This window comes from Ursus americanus, chromosome 1, assembly GCF_024610735.1.
Source record: "Ursus americanus isolate L20-20 chromosome 1, mUrsAme1.1.p, whole genome shotgun sequence".
In the NCBI taxonomy this organism is placed as follows: domain Eukaryota; kingdom Metazoa; phylum Chordata; class Mammalia; order Carnivora; family Ursidae; genus Ursus; species Ursus americanus.
Window position 1 is genome coordinate 103094286 of NC_142127.1, and position 15875 is coordinate 103110160.

At 51.6% G+C, this 15875-nt stretch overlaps 1 protein-coding gene across 9 annotated transcripts in view; it reads left to right on the forward strand.

The window, feature by feature from the left end:
• The window catches only part of AGAP1 (ArfGAP with GTPase domain, ankyrin repeat and PH domain 1), a 530989-nt gene that overhangs the window by 458474 nt on the left and 56640 nt on the right, over window positions 1–15875 (forward strand). For all 9 annotated transcript variants that reach the window (XM_045794054.2, XM_045794055.2, XM_087864639.1 and 6 more), the window contains one exon: window positions 6087–6309. In XM_045794054.2, coding sequence (XP_045650010.2) covers window positions 6087–6309 — 223 coding nt within the window. The remainder of the gene's footprint in view (window positions 1–6086; window positions 6310–15875) is intronic.

Genomic DNA, 15875 nt, shown 5'->3' on the forward strand with positions numbered 1-15875 from the left:
GCAGCAGGACATGCACCTGCAGCTCAGCCTGGAGGCTGGTTGGAGCCTAGGGAGGTGATGCTAAGTGGTGGGGAGGGAGGTGAGGATGCTGGAGTGGGGGGAGTGAGGATGCTGGAGTGGGGGGAGGTGAGGATGCTAGAGTGGGGGGAGTGAGGATGCTAAGTGGGGGGAGTGAGGATGCTGGAGTGGGGGGAGGTGAGGATGCTAGAGTGGGGGGAGTGAGGATGCTGGAGTGGGGGGAGTGAGGATGCTGGAGTGGGGGGAGTGAGGATGCTGGAGTGGGGGGAGTGAGGATGCTGGAGTGGGGGGAGTGAGGATGCTGGAGTGGGGGGAGGTGAGGATGCTGGAGTAGGGAGAGGTGAGGATGCTAAGTGAGGGGAGGTGAGGATGCTAAGTGGAGAACATTAGAGCCTTTACCTTCATCTGTAAACAGTGGAACTCCTCCGAGTTTCAAAGCAGGGGTGAGATGGATCCAAGCTGTGCTCGGGGAGATTAGCCTGGCCCTACCATCTCCCGCAGATTGGAGCAGAGCTGTGGAGGGAGGAGGCAGCCACTGTGGGGGCGGTCACGAAAACAGGAGGAGGCGGGCACTAACTCAGGTGGTTCAATTAAAGGGAAGGGGGAGCCTCCTCTCAGCAGCCATTGTGCTGAAGGGCAGGAACGGGAAAGGTCACCAGCCAGTGTCTGTGGTCCCCAGGTGAGAGAAAGGGTCTCCTCTTCAAGTGTCTTGACGAACTTCTCTGAAGTATCTTCTTTGGTTTGAAGTTTTAAATTTTACTTTAAAAATGTGTCATGAAATGAAGTTACAAGAGAGTACTTATTAAGTGTGTGTTCTTATCAAAAAGTTGTTAAAGTAAGAATTTTTAAAGCTTTGAGAGCCTCCATTAGGAGAAGCGCCTACGATTGTTTCCAGCATACAGCTGGGGTCCCTTAAGAGGGACGAGTCCATGGCTCATAGGCTTCGTGGTACGAGGCACATCAGAGGTCAGGAGTCCTTTCTGAGAGCAGAGGGGTCGCTCGAGTGCCGAGGTGTGGGTTTGGGGGTGCGGAGCAGTGGGGAAGGGAGGCCCCTGAGCAGACACGCAGGGACGAAGGGAGTGGGGAGAGGCCGAGTGTGACAATTACAGAGGAAAAAGAGATCACAAGCTCCCATTCCTTAAACACTCTGTCTCCGTCGGGCCTGTGCCAAACCCGCTCGTGCACAGTCTTTTTTAATTCTCGGGACTTTGAATGTTGGTGCTGCGGTCGGCCCCACTTACAGGGGGGAAATGGGGAGTCGAGGGGCAAGTTATATTGAGTTACATATCCCGGGTCGCAGAAATGGCAAGTGGAGCTCCTTGCCTCCCTGCTGTATTTTTTCGGAGAGCAAGATCAGGGAACAGAGAACAAGGACACCAGAACACATTGGCAAAGGCGGTTTTTTTTTTAATATCAAAATACCCAATTTTGGTGCAAATGCTGGGAAGGGCACCACCCACACACTGATAATGACGTATAAGGCCTTCCCCGGCAGTTTGGCAGTGTACATAAAAAGCCTCGGGCAAGTGGACGCCCTCCACTCCAGCCGTGTCCTCCAGGAACCAACCCCATGGCAATGAGCAAAGGAGCACAGAGACGTAGCTTCAGAAGTGTTCATCACAGCCCTCTTCACAGAGCATCCCAAATGTGCAAAACTGGAAGAACCGTTAATGGTGACGTCTTCTCGGTGCAATAATGTGCAACCTTAAAAAGTGATGTTAAAAATTAAAAAATATAGTTATGTAAAAAAATATATTAATTGAGATGGAGAAACTTTATAATGCATTGGAAACGAGAAGGTATTGAGGAAGTGAGTCAAAGAGACCCTAGTGAACCATTTTAGGAACTCAGGCAGAAAAGATCTGTAAGAATGCATTCCAGAATATTGACCCCACATATCTCTGAAAGTGGTAGGGTCTCTGGTGATGCAGGTCATCTAATTGTTGTGTAGGGAGCACCTGTGTCTTAGGAAATTGGATATTGAGGGGGCCTGTATTTCATCGTGTGCAAGTACACACAGTGGTCAAACATTAAATGTAAGGAGAGGCTCTGGTTTCTGGGTGTTGAAGAAGAAACACGGTCAAGAAGAGGTTGCTGCTTTCTGTGGGGCCCCGGAGAGCTTGATCTCATCCAGGGACCTGGTCCTGCCTGCATCTTCCTGGAGAGCGCACAGGACACCTCTGCAACCCCCAGCATCACAGCTGGGAGGTCATCCCTCATGCTTCTAGAAGGTTCCGGCAGGAGCGGGTGAGCCTACCAGGCCACAAAAGGGGGGGGGTGCTTCCTTGGGCGCCAGTGGGCTTGAGGCTCTCCTGCTCTGCTGCTGAAGCCAAGACACAGGAAAGTGCACCCCGCCTTCTGCCTGTGGGTCCTGGAAAGCGGGCCCAGGGCCCCCGGTTGGTACGTACCCTAGGCGGGTTTTTGTCCTTCTTACTGATTGAGGGGCTTTCTTTTTTATTTGTTTTCTCGTTTTTTGGTTTTTTGAGAAAGGAGAAATTGAGAATAAGATGACTTTCTTGGTGTGTTCTCTGTGGAGACAGAATCAAGGTAGGGCACAGTGACTGCTCTCGCAGTCGTGACGGGCAGCACAGAAGCAGGAACAAAGCACGAGCTCCTGTCCTCCCTAGCGTTGTCGGGGACAAAGGTGGCCATCGGCTCCGGCACCAGCAGTGAAGGAATTAGCTAATGAGTGAAGTGTCCAACACCAATTATTTTTAACAGAACACGCGTATGTAGATTGTTCGGTGAACAGAAGCAAGAGAGAGTCTTGTAAATATGCACAGATAAAAAATAAGTTGACCGTGATTGAAGTGGGTGGTAGTTCCAAAGATTATCTTTCCTTGTTCTTTGTACTTTACGCCTGTCTTAAATGAGCCTATTCCTTTTATCATTATAAAGGGATCTTAAGAGAGGATTGAGGAGGACTTGAAGGTGTGGGCCCCTGCAATGGCTTTCTGTCCCCTCGAGAGCAGGGCTCTTTGCTTCACGGTCCTGTGTCTGGTGGTCACGTGGGAGGAACCTCAGGCTCCGGATGCCAGACACCTCTGTGGGTGATTCCCACGGGCTTGTGAGCACTGTCCTCCCAGTTCAGTTGTGTCCACCTGGGGCGGGGGAGTGGGGCTTGGGCATTTCCATGACACATGGGATTTGGAGCTGTTCTTCCAGAGAATGCACCGGGCTGCTGGGAGCCACCTGTCCACACCTGGTAGACCCCCGAGCGGGCTCTGAGCTTCCTTAGCTCAGGGCGCCCATCTCTGGAGGGAGGCTGTGGTGCAGAGAGTTTGGAGAACCGCGGCATCCACCCCTTGATGAGCCACAGCCTTTGGACATCTGTGCTTCTGGGAAGTCCTGGCGTAAAGCTAACGAGCATGGCCCAGACCCGTCGGACAGTGAACCCTTGTTCAGGGCACCCGTTGCCAACTCTTCACCAGGAACAGGTTCAGAAAAGTCCATCCTCCGGAGCTCTTGAGAACCCAAGAGCTTGGAGCCCTGGCATGGTTGTCGCCACTATGCCTGACCTTCATGGACAGACCCATAGAGACAGTGCAGCCTTTCCACCGCTCCAAGACCCCTTGTCCGTGAGGCCCTCCTGCTAGCCTGGGTAGAGCTGAGCCCTCCTTCCTGGCTGGTCCCCAAAGCCCTGGGTGGAAATCACTGGCGTGAACTCCTCCCACCATGTTGTATTAATGTTGGAAGCACCTTTCCTGTTGTCCCACTGGATGTCCGGGACCCTGTCTTATTTATCTTTGTGGACCCCAGACCTGCAACAGCAGGGGACTCCACTCCCCTCTCCTTGCCCAGTCTGTAGATATCCCAGCCAAAACCTGTAGCAGGAGCACATTCAATCTCTCAGTTCTGTTGCTTGCATTTTCTTACAGACATAAAAAGAGACACGCACACAGGGACAGGCTCGCTTCTGATCCTGGTGGTTGGGATTGTAGGTCAGATCCAAAGGGCAAACGGCAGCCTCGTACGGGTGTCGAGAAGGGGCGTGACACGGTCAGATTCGCTGAGACCGCAGGCTGATGTGCGGCACGCGGGCTGCAGGGCGTTAGAAGGCGAGGCTGCAGGTGGGAGGCTGCTGCGTCCTCGTGGTGGCGGTGGCATGGACCAGGGCGGGAGCAGTGGGGACAAGAAAGGGGGGACATCAAGACTGAAGTACTTGGTGATGGGCTGGGGGGTGATGGAAGGATCGGCATTGATTCGCAGAATCCCGGCTTGATTAAGCGGGGGAATCAGTGCCCTTTGCTGGGACGGAGCTGTCCCTTGCCGGAGACAACGTTCAAGGGCAAAATGGCGACGGGGAGGTACCTGCAGGATTTCCAAGTGCAGATGAACAGTGGTGATTACAGGTGCGTGTTCGCTCCTGAGGCGGGCAGTGTCTGCCGATAGTTGTTAGTAGTTGGGTCGCCGTGGGATCCATGGGTTGGGTAGAGTTTGCTTGAAAGCGAGTTTGGAATCAACAGATGAGCCTGCAGAAACCCCTGAGGTAAGGGCAGGGAGCAGGTGGAAAAATTGGGAAGGACATCAAGTTGGGGAGCCAGACCAGTGCTAGAAAAATCCAGAGAGGGTATTGACCGAAAAGGCATCGAAAGGCTGTGTTGTAAGAGGTATCCAGAAGTCGAGTTAAAACGATGGCTAAACACGGTCCTGATCTTGCCCGACCTGCCCTGCTCCAGGGGAAAGGTGGGGGTAGGGGCCAGGTTGGGGTTGAGAGGTGCAGCCTCAGAGATGGCCAGTGTGGGAGTTGGACTATGAAGGGGCACCGCAGGGGTGTCCCACAAACTGTTCACCGCCCCACCCTCTTCTCTGATCACCCACAAGGCCCAGGCCGGCCCTCCTCCATGCAGCCTGCCCTCCTCCATGCAGCCTGCCCTCCTCCATGCAGCCTGCCCTCCTGGCCTCTTGCTTCTCACGCTGCCTGCACATTTATTCCCTTGACTCTACCCTTCAGCATTTAGTCTGCATTTCCTTGTTTATTTGTATTATTATTATTTGGGACATATGTTTCCTCTTCCCACCCAGAATATCTCCGAATCACAGCCATCTCTTCTCCTGTACCCCCATGGTATCCATCTCCCACGGTCTGTATTAGATATGAAGAAAGTGGCTGGCTGATTTCTGGTGAATTAGCACAAGGCCATTCCTGGCTTTTTGTTGATTCTTCAAGTGTACCTGGAGTAAATACTGATTATCCCCTTGCGTCTGTTGGTGGTTAAAGCCATTGACTGTCCAGGTGAGCCCCGTCTTTGCAAATCAGCTGTGGATTCGGGCACGAAGCCAACCTTGGGTCTGAGTCGTCCGTGTTCTGGTGCTGCCGACCACTTCCACACAGGGAACAATCCAGCTCAAAGGTTCCAGTCGTGTTCTCTAAACTCATTTGTTGTCCTTGGTACGTGATCACCACCTAACTCATTCTGCAGGGCGGGGTTGATCCAGCCGGGTCATAACCTGACCGGCAGACCCTGCCCACCATCTTGCCGCAGTGATAGATGGCGGCAGTTGCTCCACTGGTTGCCCTCACGTAAGATCACTGAAAACTGTTTTCATCGTGGCGTGCCTGCTTTTGGCTTTGAAATTTGCAGGCATGTCCATCATATGACTGATGAAAACTCGGATGTGCCTGGAGTTGCAGAGATGGCTGGTTACGAGGGACAGTGTAGGTTTGGAAATACTCTCGAGCGCCGCCTCGCTCTCCCTCTGTCAGCAGCCATCCTCCGTGGATGCCAGATCACATACGGTTCTTGTCCACGTGCATCTGCGCGCCTGAGGACGCTGCTGTTCCGGTGGAACGTGCCTTTCTGTGTCCAGCGCGGTCCTGCACCTGTTTATCATGTGGGAAACTCCTAAGCGTTGGCTGAAGTCAGATGTTTAGAAGGTGTCCCCGGCGTGTCAGACCTTCCAAGATGCCTAAAACAGCATGGAGGACTGGCCGGGGAGCGTGTTCAGGCCCAGTGATTCTAGGGAAGGACCGCTGGATGTGAAGTCCAATAAGCGGCCTTTTTGTTCCTGAGATCCTGAGGGCCGTGGGAGTGAGTGATGATGGTCTGATGTTCCTCTTCCCACAGATCCGAACTGGGCCAGTTTGAACTTGGGAGCCCTCATGTGCATCGAGTGCTCAGGGATCCACCGGAACCTTGGCACCCACCTTTCTCGAGTCCGGTCTCTGGACCTCGACGACTGGCCCATCGAGCTTATCAAGGTGATGTCATCCATCGGGAACGAGCTGGCCAACAGCGTCTGGGAAGAGAGCAGCCAGGGGCGGACGAAGCCCTCACTGGACTCCACAAGGTAGGGATGTGGGCAGGTGTGTGGCTCCGTGGTTAGACCTCGGGAAGTGACCCTGACGACAGCCTCCCCCCGAGCTGCCTCACAACCTGTAGGAATGCCGAGGAGCCCGGCACGGGGACGTCTGTTTGTAAAATTGGTTTTCAGCAGGCGTGGATAATTCAGACTCCTTAATTTTTGATGTTTGTTTTTACAGCTTGGGGATTCCTCTCCCCCTCTTAGAAATGTATTAAGCTTCCAACCTTATGAATAGATCACTTTAATTAATACATTTCTAATAGGAGTAAGCTGTGCTGTGAACACTAATTATGAATTTTTGATTCTTTAATTTTGTGATTCTTCTGTCGTTGAAAAGCATCTACTCAGTTGGGTTCCCTCCCCACCCCCACAGACCCACAATAAGCCAGTTTACAGTAACACAATATATTTTATTTTCTAAAATATACTTCCAACACATTTAATCAGCCGAGTACCGCGTAACGTATGGTGACTCCTCATTAATGTTAATTGTTACGCAGTGTAAAAAACGCATTTATTTTGAGCCCATTTATTTTCTCATTTTTCATTTACAGCTATTATAAACCGTTTTTGAGTACACATACATATTTAATGTACCTAAGAGGTGATAAAATGGCATGTCTTCCGAGAAAGCCTGCTTCACAGACGCGGAGCGGGCCTTTGGGTCCTTGCGGCTGCCCCTAGGAGGAGGTGCCCAGGGTCGCGTCCCCGCCTCCAGAGGAGGGGCCGGGGGCTCCCTTTGCACTGTGGCTTCTCGGGTGCGTGGAGAGGTGCAGGGAGACAAGGGGTCTCTCGTCATTAGCACTTTCTCCAGTTCCTCTGGCTTGTTTGGCTGGCGGCGAGGCAGCGTGAGGGTCCGCACGGCGGTCCGCGGGCCAGCCCCCCGTGACACGGAGGAAGTCGCGTTCTGCCGCTAAGCCACGGTCCTGTGCGAAGAGTTGGTGGGTTCTGTTTCATGATCGCTGAAAAATGAATTTGTGGTGCCACCTTCGGTTCACTTTAGAGAATGAAGCTGGCGTGTTCCTAACCTGCTCGTGTAACAGCATCCTGGGGGGAGGGGGCAAGGGTCGCAGGAGGCGCCCCAAGCCTGTCTGCCTGGCATAGCCTCCGCTTGCTGGGTGAGCTCGACCACGCAGTACCCGTGTGGGCAGCTTTCCACAAACCGAAGGAACAATACACTCCTTCAAATTCTTTATCTCGACCTGTTTAACACGAACGCAGAAATGAGCAGACCATCAGCGAGGAGCATTCTTAAAAGACCAGTTTGCGTTTTCATACCTCTTTTTCCGTGGGTGTGGTTTCCTCGGAGGACATGTAGGCCTAACCGTGAGATATGATTGAAAATTGGATGGAGTCTCATGTAGGAGTGCAGAGAACATTGAAATAAGTTAGGGGAAATTAATCCTGCAGTTCACTGTTCGTGTGTAAAAGGAGCGTGTGTATTATTTTTATATCCGGAGTTGGAAAAAGTTTGTTTTTCCATCTTGTCATAATTGGCCACCATTTAGAGTGTATAGGTAACAAAGATAGGGGTTGATATTTTTAACTGGTAAATATTTTATATGAATTTCATCTTCATTCCTGGGTGAGGGCTGCGGGCCTACAGGTCCTCGATCGTCCTGACTTGGGCATGTAAGCTGTGGAGTGCGTACCTTTCTCTCCTCTCCGGCACTACGCGCGTCCCATCTTTATATTTTAGAGACGTGTTGGAGTCTTCCTTTCTCACAAATGGGGTGATCGCAGTGAAGTCCCAGCTCTTCGTGGGTCACATTCGCTGTCCTAAGGGGCCGTGCCGAGTTGCGGCCCCCCCGCAAAGCTGTGGCGACGGTGAGCTATGTCACCGGCTCCAGAGAACGTGAACGCCTTTGAGAATTGCATGTTTCTTTGTGCCTTTAGTCATTCTCTCTGGGAGTTTCGTTTTTAATTAATATTCAGCAAATATTCATCGAGCACTTTCTCATAGAAAAGAAATGATACGTGGTGATTATCGCCCCCCAGCGGTTGGTGAATGTTCTCGGGGCCACCGCTGAGGGTGCCAGGACTCTGAAGAATTCACGGCATGGCGGGGTTCTTACAACCAGTGTGATCCAGGGAAGGAGCACTGGACGAACAGCATCTGAGCTAGACTTTAAAATGTGGGGCGATGTCCAGGCCTGGAGGGGGGGGCGTGGCCTAGGCTACGCCCAGCCTGTGGAGGAGTGCAAAAACTGGGGAGTCACCAGCCACGGGGCTGGGCCTTCAGGTAAATGAGGAGGGGTAGGGGCTGGTAAGGCCAAAGGAGAGCAAAGGCCCGGCCAAGCCTTGGAGCCAGGAGGGTATTACGGGGTGGGCAGGGGTGCGGGTTTCTGCGTTCACTTCTGATCCGCCTGTTCCCAAGAGGACTAGAGGCAGCCAGCAGCATTGCTGGAAAGGATGGAGACGAGGCAGGGAGGTCAGTTGGAAGGCTGTGGTCCTGGTGGATCTTCTGAAGGCTGTAAATGCACTGTCAAAACCATGAAGAAACAACTCTGCATAACAGTGCAACAATAGTCAGACACCCACCGTCTCCGCTGCCTCATGCGGTCTCCTCAAGCAGAAATGAAAAACCCAAAGTTTGGGCTAGAATTTCCACGTGGCATTCAGTCTGCGACGTGAGAATGGCTAGGCAGCCTGGATCCTGCCTCTCGAAGACAAGGAAAGACGCCCCCTCCCGCCCACCCCCTCTGGTCTCTCGGCAGAACCTGTGATTGTTAGTACAAACAGCTGGAGGGGTCTCTTAATGTGGCCCTAAGGTAATACTAAAAAGAAATATTTTAATTTTTTATTCCTATCCAAGGAAGGGCCAAGTGCAATATATCCCGGCTAATTCTTTGGAAAAGGGCCCAGCTGTTTTCCCGAGAAGCTCGGTCCATTCCATCTTGTTCAGAAGATTCATTCTGACAGTGGAATATAATTAGAAATGTGCCGTTCCTCCCCCAAACACACACGCGCGCACACACTCATTTAGGACCGTGGGGAAGTGGAACACAGCAGATCTTTTTCCAAAGAAACAGCCAGTCCCCTGAAACCACCGCGTGTCGGTGCCGCCCAGGCCCAGGGGTGAGTTAGGAGAACAGGCGCGGTTGACCAGCTGGCTGGCCTTCTGCTTGCTGTCCCTGCGCCCCTGATTAGGGCGGCTTCGGACGGCTCGTAATTGGTTCCAGTGACTCTCAGCTGCCCCGAGACCCGCCGTTCCACCTCGAGCAGCGTTGCGATCAGTCGAAGCTGGCGGTGGTGAAGCGGTATTGAGTATTGACTTCCCATTCCTAAGCCGGGATCATTAGTCAAGAAAAGCATCTTTTAATTACTCCCAGGAAGAAAAAAAAATCTTTTTGGATGGATTCTGCAACAACTGCCATTTTTTTCCAGTGCATTCGATATTAAATTTATTGTCGCAGGAGGGGAGAGGATGCCCTTCATCCCCCTCAGTCATGGAGGTTTAATTCAGAGAAAGGAGCCCGGTGGAGGGTATCGATGCTACAACAATTAACTACATCTGGGGTGGAATCAGAATTCCCCTCTCTAATTGCTATTGATACCATTTAAGCACACACTTAAAATATTGATTTTAAATGGGGATGCTGAAGCAGGAGGGCTGTGGGGACAGCAGACGGGATGTGCTAGATCTTCAGGGCTAAAGCAGGGGCAGTGGGCTGTGAGGGGTGCGGGCATGACGCGGAGCATGTGAGTGTGCAGGTCGCCCCGTGCAGTGTGTCGTGTGCGGATGGATGCGGGGCCCTGGCTCCAGTGCTAGGACGCACGCTGTGACCATAGGGCGAAGTCACGGAGCTCTTTGGTGCCCCTTTCACATCAAGGACTAGCAGGCTTGGAGGCAGAGCTAGCAAAACCGCGAAGAGCGTGTTTCTGGAGCGAATGAACGAAGGAGCGAGCCGATGGGGGGAAGCGGGAATGGGGCCGCGTGGAAGCCACGTGCCAGTGCTCTTGCTGCCTCAGGGCCTGGGGATCACTCGCGTGTTCGTGGATGAAATCGGGGCTCTCACATTTGCAACATACAGCGAAGCCGTCTGGGCAGACCTCGGACCTCTTCCCTTCCTCGGCCCCGCGGGGGTGTTTGGGGGGGCTACTTTCTGTGTCTCTGTGTCACTGTGATGCATTGTTCTCCAGTCCTGTCGCCGTTTCACTTTGGAAGCTTTTCGGATTGCCTGCGGTGACCATAATTTCCTACCAGGACCGAGCAGAGGCCTCCAGTCTGTGTTCCTCTTGGCAGAAGCTGGACTCCACTCGGCTGCCTGGTTCGTTTTCCCATCTCCCACCTTTGGGTCTCCACGTCAAGGCATCGGGCCTGCGAGGGTCTGCAGGGACCCCTCGCGGCTGGCATTTCGGGGCAGGTAGCCTATTTACACGGTGGTCTGGGAGCCAGCCGATTTGGTCTCGGAAATCAAAAGAGCCTGGATGTGTGTTTTCCCTTCTGTCGAAGAGCCCTTGGGAGAAGCTCTAAGCCCAACCAAAATCCCCTTCCTTCTGATCCCACTTGGAAGGGAGCCGAGTTGCTGATTTAGGATACACTCTTCTGCCTCTTTGAGCGCTCTTTTTCTTCTGTCATTGTCACCTGCACATCCAAACTCCCCTCTTGTCTTTAACCTATAAAAAGATGCCACCTTCGGGAGGAAGATTTGGGGCCGGACGTCAGAAATCTGCGTGGGAGAGACTGGGCGCGCACTTCCAGATGGAGCGAGTCTGCCCAGTGACACGAGTCCCGGTCCTTTTTGATTTGGGATCGCCACTTTCATCTTATTTATGCACATGGAGATATTGATAAAGGGGAAATGTATCCAAACTGAAAATAATTGGATCCCTACCGTTAACTCTGAGATATTAAAAGCAGTACCACTTGGCCACGTCTTTGTCTCGTTAGGTTTGATCATAAGATCACAATATAGTAATCTCAGGCTCAAATTTCTGGCATAAAGATGCACTGTTCCAAATGTGGCCTCAGGGAACACGAGTACCCACACAGCCCCAGGATTATCTCATCTTATTATTTTTCAACAGTTCTTGGCCCGCTGAGGTCAGTGTTTTGTCTCTTTTGAGTGTTCCTCTATGCTTGACACCTTTTCCTATTTTCTTTCTTTAAAAAAAAAGAAATGGGCAGGGGGAGGAATGGGGGAGAAGGACTTTACAGTGATGACCAGACCCCATCTGCAGTTGGGCGGCATCTGCTCCCCACATGTCACTTCCCTCATTAACAAGCAATTGAATTAATTAAATGCTACTCAGAACACGCGTAACAAGCTACCGGCAGTGTCCAAATTAGCACTGATAATCAAGGATGATTTCCTTTATTATCCTGCTAAGTGGTGTGCAGACTCTGATCTCCCTGTCTGCCCTCATCTATTTACATACCCCCAGCTTCTGCCTTTGGAAGCGGAGGTTATCTTACCTAGTTAATTTGCCACGATCACCAAGCATGGCGGATTGATGCCCTGCCCCCGCCACCGCCGCCACCACGCAGCCCCCTCCCCGCCTGCCCTCCCCCAACCCCAGCCTTTGTATCTCAAGCTCACTGATAAATTAAAGGCCACCCCTGTGGTCTCTCAAGTGAGTAATAGAGGCAGAAATTTCATTTTGCAACTGGCTGATTTAATGATCCAAAGGGTAATTAATGGCCTGATTATCTTAATGTTAAATATGTCCGGCAGCAATTACTGTGACCTCCCGCTTGTCAAGGTCCGGGCTGTGCTCTTCTTTCAATTAAGTTCTCTGGGGCTTAATGGTATGAATAAACTCCTCTGATTCTATCATCCCGGACGGACGCAGAGGGTTCAGGGAGCTGGGGGCTCGTTTGGAGTTTTAATCAGCCTGTCTCCTACTCCGGCGATCAGAGTTAACAATTATAACAAGGACAGCTTAACTTTCTTCTTCCCCGTGTGGAGCCCCCCCCCCCACTTCACCCACACTTTTTTGTTGTTTTATTTATTTTCTCTCATTTATTTCAGCGCTCTGAGGGAGAATTCTGTGTGGAGGAAGCTGCTGGTCTCTTCCAATATAAATTATCATGTGAGCGCTATGGTTTTTCTGTTTGACAGGCTTAATTAATTGGCAGGAGCCCCCGAAAATGACAGTGCCACTAATTGCAACTCAGAGTGAATTTCTGTCATCGTGGTGTGCCTGTCAGCGGGCATGCCCCGGCCCTGGCCCCCAGCCGGCAGAGCGGCCCGCCCTCCCCGTCCAGGCGGGGACAGGCTCCTGAGTGCGCGGGGACGGGGGCAGACCTGGAGGAGCTGTGGGTTTACAGGCGTGCCGTCTGCGCGCAGGAATGGCGTTTACTGCCAGTAAAGTGTATATGGCCACGGCTCTGCAAGCCCAACAGCTGCTTGGGGACCTCAGATTTTACTCAAGATATTTTAGCAACTTCTCGTCACAGGCCAGCTTGGAACCAGACTGTGAGAACCATAACTCACTGAGCGCCCCTCCATGACTGGCCGGTCCTCATTAGCACATGGCTAAACATGCTCGAGTTTACCGGAGCTCTTCCCGGATCAGAAATATTCCACTATAAATATTAAGCCAGGGGCGCCTGGGTGGCACAGCGGTTAAAGCGTCTGCCTTCGGCTCAGGGCGTGATCCCGGCATTCCGGGTTCGAGCCCCACGTCAGGCTCCTCCTCTATGAGCCTGCTTCTTCCTCTCCCACTCCCCCTGCTTGTGTTCCCTCTCTCACTGGCTGTCTCTATCTCTGTCAAATAAATAAATAAATAATCTTTTAAAAAAAATAATAATAAATAAATAAATAAATAAATATTAAGCCAATTAGAAAAATGTACAAATGAGAAGTGCATTAACACGGCCTCAAAAATAATGCCTGTAGATTACAGTTGACAACAGATACGGCGGTTCATGCAGTAAACCGTGGTCAGGGAGCTTGGCGGGAATTTATGCTCAGCTGTAGTGGTCTCCGATTAAGCTCTCATTAACAGACTCGCTACAATTGTAAGAAAGGCGAATTTAAGAAGATTCTCTCCTTACTTGGTTAAGTAAAATAGGATCTGCTTTTTACAAGAGAACTGTACCTTCCGTTTGCCTTTGAACTGGGTGGACAATGTAGGACTCTTGGTGTACTGCGGCCACCTGCTGCACACGAACCCCGGGATGTAGGACTCGGTGTACTGCGGCCGCCTGCTGCACACGAACCCCGGGATGTAGGACTCGGTGTACTGTGGCCGCCTGCTGCACACGAACCCCGGGATGTAGGACTCGGTGTACTGTGGCCGCCTGCTGCACACGAACCCCAGGATGTAGGACTCTTGGTGTACTGCGGCCGCCTGCTGCACACAAACCCCGGGATGTAGGACTCTTGGTGTACTGCGGCCGCCTGCTGCACACGAACCCCGGGATGTAGGACTCTTGGTGTACTGCGGCCGCCTGCTGCACACGAACCCCGGGATGTAGGACTCTTGGTGTACTGCGGCCGCCTGCTGCACACGAACCCCGGGATGTAGGACTCTTGGTGTACTGCGGCCGCCTGCTGCACACGAACCCCGGGATTTATTTGATCCTGCAGGAAACCAGGTGTGTCCTGGGAGCCAGTGTGGCTAACAGGGAGCTGTCTCGAGTTGAAAATCCCTCTCGTTTACTCTCTGAAATGGAGCAATGGAGACAATTAAGGAGTTTTTTATTTTTAAGAATTTTTATCACACCGGTAGATGAAAATGCAGGCCAGTGGCCAGAGCCGACAGCCTCCAGGTGTCCTGGGCACGCCTGGGCCTCTGTCCGTTTATGAGTGTATATAAGGGAATGTCATGCTAAGATTGATCTCTTGGGGCTTGAATTACCTCTCACGGAAGACATTCTAAACAATGGGCCTATGAATTCTTTCTAGAACAACTGCCTCTGTTTTGATTCCTGTGACGGTAGAACATTTTCCAAAGGGTCTTTTCTTTCAGTGTTGTTTCGATTCTTTTGCACCAGAAACTTTCTCTCTTCTGGGGAAAGTTTCTGCTCCATGCCGTGTGCTTTTCCTTAGCACGGAGCCATCCTATGATGCAGGACGACCCCCATTTCTCCAAGCGAGAGGAATGTGGAGTTCAGGTCCTAGGCGTCATTTGTCCAGGGTCACACAGGACTGTGGGTCAGATCACATGAATTCAGGATCGGACCCCTGGAACCTACTCTTGGTCCTTCTGCTGCTCCTGTCCTTGCTCTGCTCAGCCTCACGTGGCCAAATCCAGCAGTCGCTTGTGGCATCTAGAGATACCAGTGTCCCTTTCCTCTCCTCCCCGAGGCCCCAGCTCACGCTCTTGTTAGCACAGTGTCTGTGTGTGTATGTGTTACTAGTGGAAAGTGATAATAGATGATCACGTAGCCACCATCTCGCCACTCATGAAATCCAGTGGCCTCGCTCATAGTAACTTAGGTATAATAAAGCATCATTCGTTTTAGTTTGCTTTCATGAGGCAGACCTGATCTTTTAAGCCATGCAGTCATGGTCCTAAAGTCTTAATTCTCTGCAGTTGGTGCTAATCCTGAGGGCTCTAAGTACCTGGATCAGCCACCGCAGATGTGTGATTCGAGCCCCAACATTTCACGTAACTATGTCCTTCTCCTGCCTCTGTCCGTGTCCTGACCCAGCATTGCCCGGTGAAAACGTTCAGCATCTATTTCCAAAAAGCCTCACAATCACATTTATTATCTACACGATGAAATACACAGGCAGGCCAGAAGATTTCTAGTTTGGGTTCCATGACCAGCATTTTCTGAGATTTTTGATTTAAAACAAAAAACAGGGTATGTTCTCCTTTGTAAGATGAGACTAGCCATTATTTCTACCTGCTTGATTTTGTAGATTTAATTCTCAAAGAAAACAATTTATGAAGTCTCCTGGACTCTTTTTTTTTTTTTTAAGATGTATTTATTTGAGGGAGAGAGAGAGCAGGGGGTGGAATGGGCAGAGGGAGAGGGTGAGAGAGAATCTCAAGCAGATGCCCCACCAAGCATGGAACCTGACATGGGGCTCGATCTCAGGACCCTAAGATCATGATCTGAAATCAAGAATCAGACACTCAACCGACTGAGCCACCCAGGCGCCCCTCCTGGGCTCCTTTTTACCTGGAAGACACAATCAGCTGTGTACCTGGGTCCTGCAGGCTGACGGTGAGAGGGACAAGTGGCCCATGCCATCTCTGGTGCTGGCGAGAGTCTGTTGACGTAGGCGATGTGGTTTTGTTATTTTGCTTTACGTCTGTAGAGTGGTTTCTTGCAGCATCAGCATCACCGAGAAGTGCATGTTTTCAGGCCCTACCCTACACCTACCCAGTCAGCATTCCTAGGGTGGGGCCCACGATGTGCTTTAACCCTCTAGGTGATTCTTATGCACATTAGAATTTGAGAAGCATTGGTCTACACCAAGCAGCATAAGCAAGTGTCCACAGCCCTTCTTGGAGTCCACTCCCTATCTCAACCCAAGTCCCTGGACCTCATTCTCATTTCTTGAGACACAGGTGTTGGTCCTCTTTGTTCACCAGATGCTTGTCTGGACTGCTATATCCAGTATGTCAACCCAGCAGGTGCTGCCATC